The sequence below is a fragment of the Podarcis muralis genome, chromosome 10 (genome assembly GCF_964188315.1).
Source record: "Podarcis muralis chromosome 10, rPodMur119.hap1.1, whole genome shotgun sequence".
Taxonomy (NCBI): Eukaryota; Metazoa; Chordata; class Lepidosauria; order Squamata; family Lacertidae; genus Podarcis; species Podarcis muralis.
This window is the reverse complement of record NC_135664.1, coordinates 68,072,825-68,089,881: the sequence shown is the minus strand read 5'-3', so window position 1 is coordinate 68,089,881 and position 17,057 is coordinate 68,072,825. Positions and strand designations below refer to the sequence as shown.

Sequence of the window (17,057 nt, the reverse complement as noted above, 5' to 3'; positions counted from 1 at the left end):
TTCTTAAATTGTGATGTCCAGAACTGGACACAGTGGGGCTACCTTTGAAGGTGACCCAGAAACTACAACTAATCCAGAATGTGGCAGCTAGACTGGTGACTGGGAGTGGCCGCCGAGACCACATAACACCGGTCTTAAAAGACCTACATTGGCTCCCAGTACGTTTCCGAGCACAATTCAAAGTGTTGGTGCTGACCTTGAAAGCCCTAAACGGCCTCGGTCCTGTATACCTGAAGGAGCATCTCCACTCCCATCGTTCTACCCGGACACTGAGGTCCAGCACCAAGGGCCTTCTGGCGGTTCCCTCATTGCGAGAAGCCAAGTTACAGGGAACCAGGTAGAAGGCCTTCTCGGTAGTGGCGCCCTCCCTGTGGAACGCCCTCCCACCAGATGTCAAAAAGAACAACAACTACCAGACTTTTAGAAGACATCTGAAGGCTGTTTAGGGAAGCTTTTAATGTTTGATGTATTAGAGTATTTTAATATTTTTTTTGGAAGCCGCCCAGAGTGGCTGGGGAAGCCCAGCCAGATGGGCGGGCTATAAATTATTATTATTATTATTATTATTATTATTATTATTATTATTACTATTCTTATTATTATTACTCCAGGTGTGGTCTGGCCAAGGCAGAATAGAGTGGGACTATTACTTCCCTTGACCTGGGCACTATAGACTTCTGCTGACATAAGGCTAGTACACCAATGGTTCATCTATTTTCCTTAGCCCCAAGTGACATTTTATTTCTGGGCTGATATGTGTCCGTGCTCCCCTGAAAAAGGCAGTTCTGCATTTTGCTTTGGAGCAAAGATTCTGGAAACTGGAGGGTTCCCCCCCCCCTACCCACACTCATATCCCAGGATAGTGGCAAAATTCCTGCTTAGCTATGATCTCATGTGTCTTGTCATGCCCAGTTGAAGAGTTCCGGTATTCCTCCAGCCTCTTCCTCTCCTCCTCCACAGCTTCCTAATCACTTTAGGAGCCAAGATCGCATTATGATCTTCCCAGAAGAGAATACAGTGATAATAATAAAATCCCATAAGGAAATTAAAATGCACTCTCACTAATGAATTAGAAAAACGAGATGACGGCAGCTTTGCGTTCAGAGCCAGAAATCTCTGCCTGCATTTTTATTGAAAGCCAATTAAATAAATTATGCGGGTCTGCAATAGTAAGGATTCCTTGAATTGTGAGTATTTGGAGAGATTTATACAGATGCAATAGGCAGCCTTATAACCAAGTGTACCAAACCTGCTGTTCTCCAGGTATTTTGAACCACAACTCCTTCATCCCACCTGGCATGGCTGGAGAGCGCTAGGTGAAGGCTGTACTATATGCATATATATATATTTTAAAAGTGATCCATTGATTTGTCCCCAAAAACCCCATTTTAACGATACAGGTAGGTAGCTGTGTTGGTCTGTCGTAGTCGAAGCACGAAAACTCATACCAAGAACAAACTTAGTTGGTCTCTAAGGTGCTACTGGAAGGAATTTTTTAATATTTTGTTTCCATTTTAACGAATTGGCAGAAATGAAGCTAACTGAGCACATTTGGTTACATTTTACGTAGTTTTCCCTGTTCCAGGGACGAAAAGCCATGCCGGGCACTGAGGAACATTTTCTGGCTTTACAGAAGGTTACCTTGTGCTTCCTACATCATGCTGATAATACCTGAACCTGGAAGACCACGTGAAAAGGGCTAGCAATGTGGTGTAGTGGTTAAGAGCGGTAGTCACGTAATCTGGGTAACCGGGTTCGCGTCTCCGCTCCTCCACATGCAGCTGCTGGGTGACCTTGGGCCAGTCACACTTCTCTGAAGTCTCTCAGCCCCACTCACCTCACAGAGTGTTTGTTGTGGGGGAGGAAGGGAAAGGGGAATGTTAGCCGCTTTGAGACTCCTTAAAAGGGAGTGAAAGGCGGGATATCAAATCCAAACTCTTCTTCTTCTTCTCTTCTTACTTAACTGCACCAGAGTTCACCCTGCTGGGATAAGAAAGGCACGTTCGGTGCAGAAGCACTTGTGTGCGGAGGGTTGGCAAACAGCTCTTTGGATGGGGTGGTGCGTGCACAATAAAGTCTAGCTTCTGCGATGTTTCCTTTTGCTTTTACAATATCTCTCCCAGGGAATCAGAACTGTATAGAGTTGGAAGGGACCCCGAGGATCATCTAGTCCAACCCCCTGCACTGCAGGAATTGAACCCATGATCATCATCATTTATTATTTATACCCCACCCATCTGGCTGAGTTTCCCCAGCCACTCTGGGTGGCTCCAAATCGAGTGTTAAAAACAATACAGCATTAAATATTAAAAACTTCAGATGTCTTTTAAAGATAATATAGCTGCTTATTTTCTTCATATCTGAAGGGAGGGCATTCCACAGGGCGGGTGCCGCTACCGAGAAGGCCCTCTGTCTGGTTCCCTGTAACCTCACTTCTGGCAGTGAGGGAACCGCCAGAAGGCCCTCGGTGCTGGACCTCAGTGTCTGGGCAGAACGATGGGGGTGGAGACGCTCCTTCAGATATACAGGACCGAGGCCGTTTAGGGCTTTCAAGGTCAGTACCAACACTTTGAATTGTGCTTGGAAACGTACTGGGAGCCAATGCAGATCTCTCAGGACCGGTGTTATGTGGTCTCGACAGCCACTCCCAGTCACTAGTCTAGCTGCCACATTCTGGGTTAAGTGCAGTTTCCGGGTCACCTTCAAAGGTACCTTCAAAGCGTAGAGCGCATTGCAGTAGTCCAAGCGGGAGATAACTAGAGCATGGCATAACTCCTGCTTGGCAGGGGGTTGGACTCGATGGCCCTTGTGGTCTCTTCCAACTCTATGATTCTATGATTCTATGCACCACTCTGGCGCAGGGACGCGGACTTATAAAAAATATTGGGGGGGCCCGGGAAAGCTCATGAATAATAAATAAGCTCATGAATATGCAAATAAAGTGGCGCCGCCTCCTCGTGAGCGAATAGGGGAGAGCGTGCTGCGCCTATTAATCAGCTCCAAAGGAAATTGGGTGGAGCTTTTGCTCGGGAGGGAGGGCAGGAGGCATGCAGCCCGCCCCTCCCTGTGCATTTTGGGCTGGGGGAGGGGCGGCGATGGCGCTCTGCTGGAGGGGCGCCGGAGATTATTGGGGGGGCGGAGCCCCCCCAAACGAATTTTTGAGGGGGCTCGGGCCCCCTCAAGCCCCATGGAGTCGGCGCCTATGCTCTGGCGAGACAGTCTGCAGGGAGGTAGGGTCTCAGCCTGTTTAAAGAGTCTCATGCTGAGCTACAGCCTCTTTCACCTTCTTGAACCCAAGGGATGAGAAGTGTTTTGGGAAAATACACCGGGAACAAGGGGGAAAGAAATATTGACATAGGGATCTGCTGCCCCGGTAGATCCTGCCGCCTGAGGTGGTTGCCGCATCTTGCCTCATGGGTGGGCCGGAACTGGGTAAGGCTCTCCAATGGTTAGTAGCCACGTTGGCTATGCCCTGCCTCCACTGTCGGATGCAGAAGGCCTCTGAATTCCAGTTGCTGGGAATTGCAATTCAGGACAATGGGTTCAGGTCGCGCTGGTGGGCTTCCCTTGAGAACCAGGTTGGTCATTGTGAGAACAGGATGCTGGACGAGACAGGCCTTTGTTCTGATCCACATTGGAAGACTCACCTTGGCTCCCAGTACGTTTCCAAGCACAATTCAAAGTGTTGCTGCTGACCTTTAAAGCCCTAAACGGCCTCGGCCCAGTAGACCTGAAGGAGCGTCTCCACCCCCATCGTTCTGCCCAGACACTGAGGTCCAGCTCTGAGAGTCTTCTGGCAGTTCCCTCACTGTGAGAAGTGCAGTTACAGGGAACCAGGCAGAGGGCCTTCTCAGTTGTGGCACCTGTCCTCTGGAACACCCTCCCATCAAATGTCAAGGAGTTAAAAAACTGCAACTTTCAGAAGACATCTGAAGGCAGCACTGTACAAGGAAGCTTTTAATGTTTTCTTACGTTTCTGTATAAATACGCTGGAAGCCGCCCAGGAGTGGCTGGGGCGACCTAGTCAGATGGATGGGGGTACAGTGGTATCTTGGGTTACAGATGCTTCAGGTTAGACGCTTCAGGTTACAGACTCCACTAACCCAGAAATAGTACCTCAGGTTAAGAACTTTGCTTCAGGATGAGAACAGAAATTGTGCGGTGGCAGCGGGGAGGCCCCATTAGCTAAAGTGGTGCTTCAGGTTAAGAAAAGTTTCAGGTTAAGAACAGACCTCCAGAACAAATTAAGTTCTTAACCCGAGGTACCACTGTACTTATTATTCAGCAGTCAGGCACTTCTAATGTTCTTATTTTGAGTTGATTTATTATATATTTGAAATATAAATGAATCCCAAAGTGGCTCACAGACAATAAAAAATAATAACATGCTAGTACATAATGGAACATCACAAATACAGCTTGAACCATGCAGAATAGTCAACAAATCACCACCGAAACAATGACAATCTATAAAACTCTGTGAACAAAGCAATAATTGAAAAATAACCCAAGCAAAAATTGTTGTTGTTGTTGTTATAGAAATGCCATAATCTCAAATGCTTGGGCAAATAAAATACGCTTTGGGCCTCGCTCCCTTTGCAAATGTTTTCTGAGCCCATCGCTGACGCCTGAATGCTGCCTCTGCGAGCTCGGAGCCAGCTTAGCATCCCAGCAAACCGCAGGGCTGTGAGGCGAAGGGTTAAGCGGCGCTCTGCGGGCTGCATCCTGCAAACCCGGCTTCCTCCTTTTGCAAATCGAAGGTGGTGACGCTGCCGAGAGGAATTGACCAAATTTGTCCGTTTCCTTCCTTATTGCACCAATTTCCAGGCAGCAAGGGAGAGAGAGGCAGAGAGAGCTGGAAGCCCCGGGATAAGCGCGACCCCGCAGTTAGAGAAGCAGCTGCTTCGCCCGCGCCTAACTTTCTGCAAGAGGGGGGGCTAAGCATCATCTGCAGCGATGCCCTTCCGGAAAGGTAAGCGCTTTGGGGTGTTGTTCGTTCCTCCTCTCTCATCTTCAAGGCGGAGCTTCCCGGTCCAGGCCTCCGAGGAGGAGACGGGTGGGCTTGGTCGCTTTCGGTTTTGCCTTGCAGCCAGAGTCAAGGTGCTAAAGGCTCCGCTTGCTTATCTCGGATCAGGTGCAATTCGTACCTTGACACTCAGGTCAAGGGCTTGGATTCTCGCCCAGGTGGTTAATCTGCACCTGGGCTGCACCACGTTAGGCTCCAGGTACGGAAGGGGGCGAGTGTGCCACGTGACTTGCATGGTAACCCCCCCCCCGTTGCAGGGAAGATTCCCTGCAGGTAGAAAAGTAGAACCTCAGGGATCAGCCCAAAGTGACATGTGATATTTTGAATGCATTTTTCATCAACTACAGTATTCCATAAACTGTGTGAGCCCTGTGATGTTGTGTGTGTGTGTGTGTGTGTGTGTGTGTGTGTGGAAACAACAACTTAAAGCTGCTTGCCAAAAAAAGGGGGCGGGAAAGATAATAAAGTTATGGAGGCAAAATTCCCCATAATATAAAACTTTAAGAATTTAAAACAACAGTTGATGGTTCTGTTAGTTTGATTCTGTGAAGCGGTGCAGTCCAAAGTGGAGGTTTGTCACCCCGCTGAAAGCTAGGTCTTCGTTGAATAAGGAATATTCCTGTTCGACTACTGGTTTTCTGTGCTTGTAATGGCTGCTTGCCGTCAATGAGGGTTCCCCCCCCTTTTTTTTAGAGATGATTGCGTATGGTGGATGTAGCACAACCTGTTTTTCATTCTGGATTTATGTTGTTGCGACCTCACCTGGGACCTGCAGGTGTAGGGTGGCTGATAAACTTGATAATAAATTTGATGATGATGGGACTGCACAACCCAGCCCTGTGTCTATTGTCCACATGGCATCTGAAGCGACTCACAGCACATGCGTGTGGGGGGCATGTGACTGCCATGCACACTGAAGGGCGTGTCATGAGAACCCCTCTACTGGCTTGCAGGATGTTATCGGCTGGCGTTCCTTTTGCTGAAGCATTTTCCCATAAGAATTCGCTTCGTTTCAGAAGCCCAAGAGGGTTTTAGCCCCTGGCGCGTGATCTACGGGCCAATTTTCCAAGTGGCATCTGACGCATACATGAGAAACTATTGCTCTCGTGTGGGGTGGGGGTACATGGTATCCCATTGAGTCCTCGTAGCCAAGAACACATTGCAAACCGCTCTTGGGGCCGTCACTTATGCTGCAACCCGGATATCCAATGGAATAAAAAATTTAAGGTCTTTTATATATATAATAAATGTTCATAAATGTACCAAGCAAATACGTACATAAATATATAAACCACATGTCTGAAGCAGCACAGGAAAACAGCCCTCAAACCATTTTGACTCCCAAACTGACCAAATGATTTCTCTGCAAGGTCAAGGAAAATGGAAACGCCTCCCAATTGTCTTTTCCTTCACAAATCCTGTCTTAAGGGTATGTCTGTGTATGAATAGGGTGAGCCTGTGACCCGGCTCAGGAACTAAGTATTTATCATTACAAAAGACTGGCTATGCTCCCCAGGGTATCCAATCAAGTAAGCATTAACAGGTAACCTGCCAGACAGGAGGGAAGCAACGCACTCAGATTTCTGTTGTAGACTGCCCCTTCTGTGATGTAGGTGTGATTTGTCTGGGGGGTGGTCTTGAGCTACACCCCTTCTGTGATGTATGTATGATGTTTCTGGGGGTGGTCTTGGACTCCAGGGTGGGCAATTTAAAATGTCTATATAAGGGCGGGCACACCTTTGTTCTGGGTCCTCCTCCTTTCCTGCGTGTGAGGGGAGCACCCTGTTGCAACAGTTCAATAAAGATCAGGCTTACGAGCTGCTTTGCTTCTCAATATTCTCTGATTGGCCTCTGTTCTTTTCTCCGACCGATGGAGAACCTGCAAAGGACTCTATAATGCCCCTTGTGTCCCCCATAAGGGAATAAGGGCAGATTTTCGTTTATTACACCAACCAAGGCTATTCTAAAATGTTCCAGTCTAGTATGTAACCGCCGGTGGAATGTCATAGACTGGTTGGACGCAGAGGAACCAACTGGGGAACCCCCTAGGCAAGAAGGCTCAGAGCCTGGACAGTGGTGGTGGAACAATGATGAGTGGTGAATGAGAGAAGACTTGGAGGAAGAGGTGTCAAGGCTTGTTGTTGTTGTTTAGTCATTTAGTCGTGTCCGACTCTTCATGACCCCATGGCCCAGAGCACGCCAGGCACTCCTGTCTTCCACTGCCTCCCGCAGTTTGGTCAAACTCATGTTCGTAGCTTCGAGAACACTGTCCCACCATCTCGTCCTCTGTCATCCCCTTCTCCTTGTGCCCTCCATCTTTCCCAACATCAGGGTCTTTTCCAGGGAGTCTTCTCTTCTCATGAGGTGGCCAAAGTCTTGGAGCCTCAGCTTCAGGATCTGTCCTTCCAGTGAGCACTCAGGGCTGATTTCCTTAAGAATGGATATGTTTGATCTTCTTGCAGTCCATAGGACTCTCAAGAGTCTCCTCCAGCACCATAATTCAAAAGTATCCATTCTTGGGTTAAGTACTTAATTCGTTCCGGAGGTCCGTTCTTAACCTGAAACTGTTCTTAACCTGAAGCACCACTTTAGCTAATGAGGCCTCCTGCTGCCACTGCGCCACCAAAGCACGATTTCTGTTCTCATCCTGAAGCAAAGTTCTTAACCCGAGGTACTATTTCTGGGTTAGCGAAGTCTGTAACCTGAAGCGTCTGTAACCTGAAGCGTATGTAACCCGAGGTACTACTGTATGTACCAACACTTTGGACTTCCTGTCTATCCCGTTGTATATTCCCTTTTTAGAAATGAATGTACTCTTATTATTGTACATTTCTTTACATTTTATCTAATACATTCCTATATCAATATATACCCTTGGTCTTATTTCTCAACTCAGTCTCTCTCCAACGTCAATCAAATGCTAACATAGATAGCGAACCTTTACTGTATTTTTGAACATATATCTATCCCACTTTCCCATAAATTTTTGTTTTGAATTGCCTCTCAGGCTATTTGTCAACTGCGCCATTTCAGCAAATTCTTGTAGCTTGTTATGCCAGTCCGTTACTGTTCCCACCAACTCTCAGTGTGCCTTCTGTCAGACCTCACCTGCTGTCACCCAACCAACTCCCCACCCAACCTCTCCATTTCAGACTGGGTGGGGACCTCATATACAATCTGACTTTGGCGCATGCCTCCGTGATGACGCCATGTGCGATTGCGAACTGCGCCTGAGGCTTCTGCAGGAGATGAGATTATAGGAAGGTGGGATACTATCTTCCGAATAGAGCAGTATAGAAGGCGTAAAACTGGAATTACTATCCGAGGGAAAGTGCAACGGACCGGAGGAATACCTGAGCTACCCCGTAGGCCTGTTTCTGTGTGCAATTCAAAGTGGGGAATGTGGAGTCACCTTTGGTGGAATGTATTTTTCCGCAACCTGAATTGTGAAAACCAGAATTTCCTCTGGGAAAAGAACAGGGCGTTTCGTTTACGTAGCTGGAATTAGGAAAGTTTTTATTGTGTTTGTGTGTGTGTGTATGGCGTCAGCTTCCATATCGGTTGTGTTGGGAAAGGGGGAACTACCGCTGGAAAGCCTGAATTCCCTTTGATGGCAAAAAATTTTGGGGAAAGCATATTACCTGAAGGCAAGAAGCACATGTCACGCAGTACAAGCAAGAATTGTTTGAGCTGGAGCACTGTCCGTATAGATGAAGGTCATAGAACAATAACCATGTTTAAACAACACAGAAAACTGATTATACTGTATACTTGATAAGAATGTATTTTGACTATTTGATTTGTGATAATACTGCCTCAAAATCCATAAGGAGAAAGCGGAGGTAAAATTATTGGGCAGGAAAGCTCTTCAGAAATTGTGTGCAAGAATCATAAGGCCCTGAGGAAAGCAATTTTTAATTTTAAACGTTATTCCTAAGTGGGGGGGGGGGGGACAACGAACTTGCCAATGTTAATGGAAGTACAAATCATTAAGGTTTTTGGACTCAGGGAACTGAAAGAATCTTTAAGAGGTCTGACTTCAAAAATACTGATTTAGCTAAACAAAACTGCCGATACTTTTGAGGTTGGTTCTTAGGCTGCAATCTGAAGCCAACTTTACCTGGAAGTAAGTTCCATTGACTTCAATAGGACTTACTTCTGAGTAGACATGGTTAGGATTGCGCTGTTTTCGGCTGAGGCACTGAGGATGGAATATAATACAAGAGGGGGAAAACAGCTTTCACAGGAGGGGCATGGTGAGGAATAATTTTCAGACTTGGCCTCAAGGACAAAGCAGAAATACAACCCTAATAACCTAGATGACAAAGCAGAAATATAACCTGAATAACTCAAGAGCTACCAAAACAAGACAAAAAACAGACGGTATTCTCCACAAAGCTCCCAGAGTCATGTAAGCAGAAAGTGATTCTGATTTCAGATCCTAAGGAAGGCTTGACATTTATAGATAATCTACAAAATGACTCTGAAGGAAAAAGGAGCTCAGAAGAATGGCAAATACCCAGCATGTTTCCAAAAGGTTCAGAACCAGTCAGTCAGTCCTGCGAGACAAATCCAGATAGCATCTAAAACAAGCCACCTGGCGCACCTGCCCCACTTTAGACAACAAAACCAGCTGTTTGTGTGGGGCCTGTGTGTAACATTTAGTGTGTGGACTCTCAGACGCAGTGTTAGAAACTCAGATTTATACGCTAGGCGCCAAATGGCTCCTTAAACCAAGGTTGCAGTCGCCAAAAGGGAATGTCTACTTGCCGTTTTGTGGCAAGGCGGCTCTAAAGTCTTATTTTTCAAATGGCGGACTGACTGTGATTCCTGCTCAGTTAAACATCGGGCCAGTTCTGATGACAACCTTGAGCTAGGTTAAAATCTCTGAGAACGTCAAGAAGGAAAGTCACTTGATCCAAGGACAGCCCACAGATGTACAGTCATACCTCAGGTTACAGATGCTTCAGGTTGCGTGTTTTCGGGTTACGGATGCGCCGAAACCCGGAAGTACCGGAATGGATTACTTCCAGGTTTCATCGCTCGTGGAGAAACACTAAATTGTGCTTTGTGCATGTGCAGAAGCGCCGAATTGCAACCCGCGCGTATGCAGATGCGGCGCTGTGGGTTGCGAACGTGCCTCCTGCACGGATCACGTTCGCAACCTGAGCGTCCACTGTATTGGCCTCTTTTCCCCAGTGGTGACACATGGACCGTTCATAACATAAGAACAACCTTCACAACTGTGAGCAGGGCAGTGGGAACGGGGTAAGCGAAGACAAGCGACAACAATTCATTATAACGTCTCCCACTGCTCCTGCTTGGGCTGTGCAGAGAAAGCAATTTGGTGCCAGAAATTCATCCCAATTGTACAGATAAAAATATAACTGATATGTATTAGTGTGTGAAAACAGTCAAGATCCAAGGATCCCCAGGGATGCAAATCCAGAGTGTGGAGATGTGAGACCCCCAGGCATCTTCACTTGGTTGCAAGTGGCCAGTGGCGTAGCGTGGGGGGTGCAGGGGGGGCCGGCCGCACCGGGCGCAACATCTGGGGTTAGGGCAAATCCACAGGTTAGGGGGCGCAAATCCACGGGTTAGGGGGCGCAAATTCACGGGTTAGGGGCGCAAATTACTTGTCTTGCACCGGGTGCTGACAACCCACGCTACGCCACTGCAAGTGGCCGATAGTCAGGTGTTTTAGTGGAGAATTCTGCATGGCAGGGGGTTGGAATAGATGACCCTCGGGATCCCTTCCAATGCTACAGTTCTATGATTCATCCTTCACCTGCCGGCCAACATAAAGGTAAAGGGTAAAGGGACCCCTAACCATTAGGTCCAGTTGCCGACGACTCTGGGGTTGCGGCGCTCATCTCGCTTTATTGGCCGAGGGAGCCGGTGTGCAGCTTCCGGGTCATGTGGCCAGCATGAGAAAGCCGCTTCTGGCGAACCAGAGCAGCACACAGAAACGCCATTTACCTTCCCGCCGGAGCGGTACCTATTTATCTATTTGCACTTTGACGTGCTTTTGAACTGCTAGGTTGGCAGGAGCAGGGACCGAGCAACAGGAGCTCAGCCCGTCGCGGGGATTCGAACCGCCAACCTTCTGATCGCCACCTGCATCCCTGCCTGCCAACTTACTTACAGCAAATTTGATGGAGGGGGGTTGACTCTGCCTGTCTTTGGCCATGGCTGTCAACGTTTCCCTTTTTTAAAGGGAAATTCCCTTATTCCAAATAGGATTCCTCGCAAGAAAAGGGAAAAGTTGACAGCTATGGTCTTTGGCTCTGCCCCAACCTACTGCTGGTCTCCCTGCTTTCCCCCCTACCAATTCCAGAGGGTACCAGCCATCGCTTAGCATAGCATCTTCTTTTCCTGTATCAGTTGCTGGACCATACATGGGGAACCTTTGAGCCTCCAGACATTGCTGAACCACGGCTCCCATCACCCCCTGCCATTGACCATGCCTGGGGGCTGATGGGAGTTGTAGTTCAGCAACATCTGGAGGGCCAAAGGTTCCCCATTCAGGACCGAAAGGGCCCTGCTCTCCCTCGACTTTGGAGAGCTCCTTCGCTTAGATAATGTGCACAAAAGAAGCTAATTCTCTTTTTCTTTTTGTTTCTCCTCCTCTTCCACCTTTGAGTGCCACCGCCGGCTATTAATGGAACTTGCTTTTATCTAAATCTAGTCATGCATCTGATGACTCAGGATGCCTAGATTTCCCATTTCTGGACAGGATCCAGTCACGTTGATGGGAAGATCACACTGCTTTAAGAGCAAGCTGGTGTACCTTCCCATGTGCCTTGTTCTTGTAGAGACTCACTCAGTCACTCGAAATTAGCCCTCCCCACAAAAACTGACACCAGATCCAGAGGCACACAGAACGCCATCACCAATCAACCACACCAGACCCAAACCCAGACCCTCTCCACAGATAAATTACAGACACCATCCAGTAGCCAAACCATGGTGGCACCTCCGGATGCTGCACCCCCCTGCAATCCCTACACAGATCTGGCTGGCACAGGCCACAAAACCACAGCTCGCCCCTATACACGAAGCCAAGCCAGAGCACAACTAAATGTAGTACACCCATCTTCTCAGAAAAACTCTTCACAAAGTTCAAGAGGTCAAGACACAAAGGCTTTAGCAACTAATCCACACCTAATGACCCACCTAAGTGGTACTCAGGATATCACTCAAGAAATCACTCAAGATATCCCTCAAGCAATTAAGGAACAAAAGAAGAAAAGGCACACTAGCCTGGGAACTTCCTCTCTGCCCAGAACATAGGAGGCCACACCTCCTCAACAGTATTTATAGGAACTCAAACACTGAGATCCTGCTCTGTTCCAGTAACAAGAAGCCGAAAGCACCAGCCTGAAGATGACGAGTGAGACCTCGTCGAAACGTCGCCTAGACACCCCAACTTTTACACGGGAAGATACCCGAGGACACCAAAACCTGCATATATATATATATATATATATGCTTTCGTAGATTTTCACGGGTACAGGAATGCAGGTTTTGGTGTCCTCGGGTGTCTTCCCGTGTAAAAGATGGGGTGTCTAGGCGACGTTTCGACGAGGTCTCACTCGTCATCTTCAGGCTAGAAGCCGAAAGCACCAGCCTGAAGATGACGAGTGAGACCTCGTCGAAACGTCGCCTAGACACCCCATCTTTTACACGGGAAGACACCCGAGGACACCAAAACCTGCATATATATATATATATATATATAACCTTGCCAACAAAGGTCCGTATAGTTAAAGCTATGGTTTTTGGTTTTCCCAGTAGTGATGTATGGAAGTAAGAGCTGGACCATAAAGAAGGCTGATCGCCGAAGAATGGATGCTTTTGAATTATGGACTGCAAGAAGATCAAACCTATCCATTCTTAAGGAAATCAGCCCTGAGTGCTCACGGGAGGGACAGATCCTGCAGCTGAAGCTCCAAAAGTTTGGCCACCGCATGAGAAGAGAAGACTCCCTGGAAAAGACCCTGATGTTGGGAAAGATGGAGGGCACAAGGAGAAGGGGATGACAGAGGACGAGATGGTTGGACAGTGTTCTCAAAGCTACCAGCATGAGTGTGACCCAACTGCGGGAGGCAATGGAAGACAGGAGTGCCTGGCGTGCTCTGGTCCATGGGGTCACGAAGAGTCGGACATGACTAAACGACTAAACAACAACAACAACACCCCCCCCCCCACACACATATATATTCCCAGGGAGTCTCAGTTGCTTAAACGGCTTGGCCAGCCTTGTGCGCCTTGACTTGGGGAGGGAGAGCACCATGTTGTTGTTCTGCCTTGGGCAGCAAAATGCATTGGGCCAGCTACGGCCAGAGCAGCTTAGATCCATTTCACATAGGCGGGTTGTGCCTGATGACCTGCTCACAGTTCAAAACCCAGCGGCTTTCTCTCTCACACACCTTTCGGCCTCCTTCAGAGCAGCAAGCAAGTTCTGGGCTCCAGCACTGGAATTTTGCAATTGCTCTGTTAAAAGCAGGGCCCTGGTTCTAAGTTTTCTGAATCCCCTGTCCCAAATGCCCCATTTGTACATCCTCTCTTTGTCCCTGTTTGCGGGATGCCCCCCCCCCCCCTTTGTGAGGTGTGTCTCTCTCCTCCATTGCTAGCATTCAGCAATACTTTTATTCTTTTTTCTTTTAATCCTGCTCAGTTGGGCATCTGCTGACTGAAAGATACCGTTCTTGACTACCTTGAAATTTATTAGCTGCGAGAGTGTGGGATTGTTCTTTCTGTTTTCAGATGTTTTGAATGTGTTTCAATTTTATTGCTTGGTTGCTGGCGTAATTTAATAAACTTTAAATGAATAAATTTTGATCCGATAATGCAGCTGTTTTACTTGCGTATCCTCTGCTCTGTGGACTTGTTTCAAGGGAGTGCCTGCTTCGTTCCTTATACAGTGTTACCTCGGGTTACATGCGCTTCAGGTTACAGACTTCGCTAACCCAGAAATAGTGCTTCAGGTTAAGAACTTTGCTTCAGGATAAGAACAGAAATCGCGCTCCCACTGCACGGCAGCAGCAGGAGGCCCCATTAGCTAAAGTGGTGCTTCAGGTTAAGAACAGTTTCAGATTAAGAATGGACCTCCAGAATGAATTAAGTACTTAACCCGAGGTACCACTGTACTTGTTTACAGTCATACCTCGGGTTACAGAGGCTTCAGGTTGTGTTTTTTTGGGTTACGGACGCGCCGAAACCTGGAAGTATCGGAACTGGTTACTTCCGGGTTTCAGTGGTCGCACATGCGCAGAAGTGCTAAATCACGCTTTGCGCATGCGCAGAAGCACTGAATCGCAACCCGCACGTGCGCAGACATGCCGCTGCGGGTTACGAATGCTCTGGGTTGCGAACTTGCATCCCGCACAGATCACGTTCGCAACCCAAGTTTCCACTGTATTTCCATAGATCTAAAATGCTTAACGAAAAAGCGATGTGGTAGTCCTAAACAATTGGTGATACCCGCAACTTGAGTTGCCTGCCTTACGGATTATGCATTTGAAACGCAGAATAGTTACTTTTTAAATGGGGGGGGGGGGCTGCTTTGATGAGAAGGTGGGATATCATCCCCTCCAACATTTCTCCTATGAAAATAGGAACGCCCTATGGAAAAGTCCTTGGGGCGCGGGTGGCGCTGTGGGTTAAACCACAGAGCCTAGGACTTGCCAATCAGTAGGTTGGCGGTTCGAATCCCCACAATGGGGTGAGCTCCTGTTGCTCGGTCCCTGCTCCTGCCAACCTAGCAGTTCGAAAGCATGTCAAAGTGCGAGTAGATAAATAGGTACCACTCCGGCGGGAAGGTAAACGGCGTTTCCGTGCGCTGCTCTGGTTCGCCAGAAGCGGCTTAGTCATGCTGGCCACATGACCCGGAAGCTGTACGCCAGCTCCCCCGTCCAATAAAGCGAGATGAGCGCCGCAACTCCAAAGTCGGCCACAACTGGATTAATGGTCAGGGGTCCCTTTACCTTTACCTTTTATGGAAAAGTGGGACATTCGGAGATCAAATCAGAAACCGGGATGGCTGTAAATCCGGGACTGTCCCTGGAAAATAGAACACTTGGGAGGGTCTGGAATATCGATGCAACAAAGCAAATTCTTATTCCTGGGATTTGGAGCAGGGTGTTCTGCTTCTAAGAAACCTTTGGCTTCAACAACAGTTCCCTTGCCAGAAATGTGTTTATGAAACTGCAAATACCTTGAGACAGGAGGAGGTATCGTATGTTTTTATATGCGTGTGTGTGTGTTTCTGTATGTGTATATCTATTTTTGCATTTGGCAGGGCCGTGGCACGAGGAGGCTGGCATCCTATCCCTGGGAACATTCTCCCTGCTGCCTTCGCTGGAGGAGGAGAGAGAGTACAGTCCCTTTTGCTAGGGAGGTATAAACAGCTGAGCTTATTGGAGAGCGCAGCTGGCACGACTGCTATCTCAGCAGCCCGGGTGGTTGTGCACGCTCCTTCCACGTGTCCAGGAGCAGGAAGTCTACGTCTTCCTCTTTCTGCACCGCCTGAACTTTCTGTAACCGAGCTCCCGCAGCAAGGCCTGGGCATGTGAAAGAGGCATGCGTGCGCATTGTTGCCTGCAGCCCTGTTCACATGCTATCTCCATGCAGCAGCCGTTTCCAAGAAGCCTGAGGAACAGGCAAGCCCGATAAACAAGCAGCCCCCGAGTCCACTCCCCGGTGTTTTTCTGTTCTGTGTTTCACCGAGAGCAAACATATTTTTCAAGCGTCCCCCACCCCCGCTTGAAGCTCAGACAATTACACAACATTGCAGAACATCCAGGGAGGTAGCTTTTGAGTACCTTTAATTGGTTGGAGGTTTTTTGTTGGGGTGGAAAGAGTTGGCATGCAGCAAATATTTTTCATAAATACGCTCAGGGTGGTTTCCTAGAAAAACGGGTTCAGAACTACCGTAGCTGTTTTGTTTTGATTTTGCAACATGCTTGCGGTTAACAGATGCATAAGAAAGGAGGAACACTGTCCTTCTGGATCAGGCCAGGGGCCTTATTTTCCAGGGACAGTCCTGGATTTACAGAAGCCATCCTGGTTTCTGATTTGATCCCAGAATGTCCCACTTTTCCTTAGGACATCTCCTTTTCATCGGAGAAATGTTGGAGAGTATGGAGTTAAGCAAACCCTGAAACAAGTATATAAAGTGGTATCTCTGGCTGCGAATGGGATCCGTTCTGGAGGCCCGTTTGCAACGTGAAAAGCCCACAACCAGAAGCACTGTCTCTGCGCAGGTGCCATATGTGTGCATGCGCAAAGTGCAATTTAGCACATCTGCGCATGTGCGAGCGGCGAAACCCAGAAGTAACCTTTCTGGTACTTCCGGGTCGCTGTGGGACGCAACCTGAAAAAACGTAACATGAAGCAGACATAACATGAGGTATGACTGTAAGTAACTATACAGTGGTACCTCGGGTTACAGACGCTTCAGGCTACAGACTCCGCTAACCCAGAAATAGTACCTTGGGTTAAGAACTTTGCTTCAGGATGAGAACAGAAATCGCGCGACGGCAGCGGGAGGCCACATTAGCTAAAGTGGTACCTCAGGTTAAGAACAGTTTCAGGTTAAGAACGGACCTCCAGAACGAATTAATTTCTTAACCTGAGGTACCACTGTACAACCTTTAGAAGACACCTGAAGGCAGCCCTGTATAGGGAAGTTGCTTAATGTTTTTATATATGATGGAAGCCACTCAGAGTAGCTCGGGCAGCCGAGTCAGATGGGTGGGGTAGTAGTAGTAAGGAACAGGACGTCCCTATTTTCATCGGGGACATGTTGGAGGGTATGATCTAGTCTAGCATCCTGTTCTCCCAGTGGCCGACCAGATGCCTCAATGGGAAACCTGCAAGCAGGATTCGAGCGCAAGAGCAACTCTCCCCTTCTGGGGTTCCCAGCAACTGTTATTCAGGAGCACTACTACTCCAACTAAGGGACGCGGGTGGCGCTGTGGGTAAAAGCCTCAGCGCCTAGGGCTTGCCGATCGAAAGGTCGGCGGTT

At 48.1% G+C, this 17,057-nt stretch overlaps 1 protein-coding gene and 1 long non-coding RNA gene across 3 annotated transcripts in view; one reads left to right on the top strand and one right to left on the bottom strand.

The window, feature by feature from the left end:
• LOC114605942 (uncharacterized) overlaps positions 1–17,057 on the bottom strand; it is a 55,936-nt gene that overhangs the window by 14,853 nt on the left and 24,026 nt on the right. The window contains exon 1 of one of the 2 annotated variants that reach the window (XR_003708704.2): positions 14,836–15,117. The exons of the other annotated variant lie outside the window; for it this stretch is intronic. This is a non-coding gene — a long non-coding RNA (uncharacterized LOC114605942). Of the gene's footprint in view, positions 1–14,835; positions 15,118–17,057 lie in introns of those variants that run through there. 2 annotated transcript variants of the gene reach the window in all.
• PFKFB3 (6-phosphofructo-2-kinase/fructose-2,6-biphosphatase 3) overlaps positions 4,626–17,057 on the top strand; it is a 77,527-nt gene continuing 65,095 nt past the window's right edge. Inside the window, exon 1 of the mRNA XM_077935351.1 lies at positions 4,626–4,972. Coding sequence (XP_077791477.1) covers positions 4,957–4,972 — 16 coding nt within the window. The 5' untranslated portion in view covers positions 4,626–4,956. The remainder of the gene's footprint in view (positions 4,973–17,057) is intronic.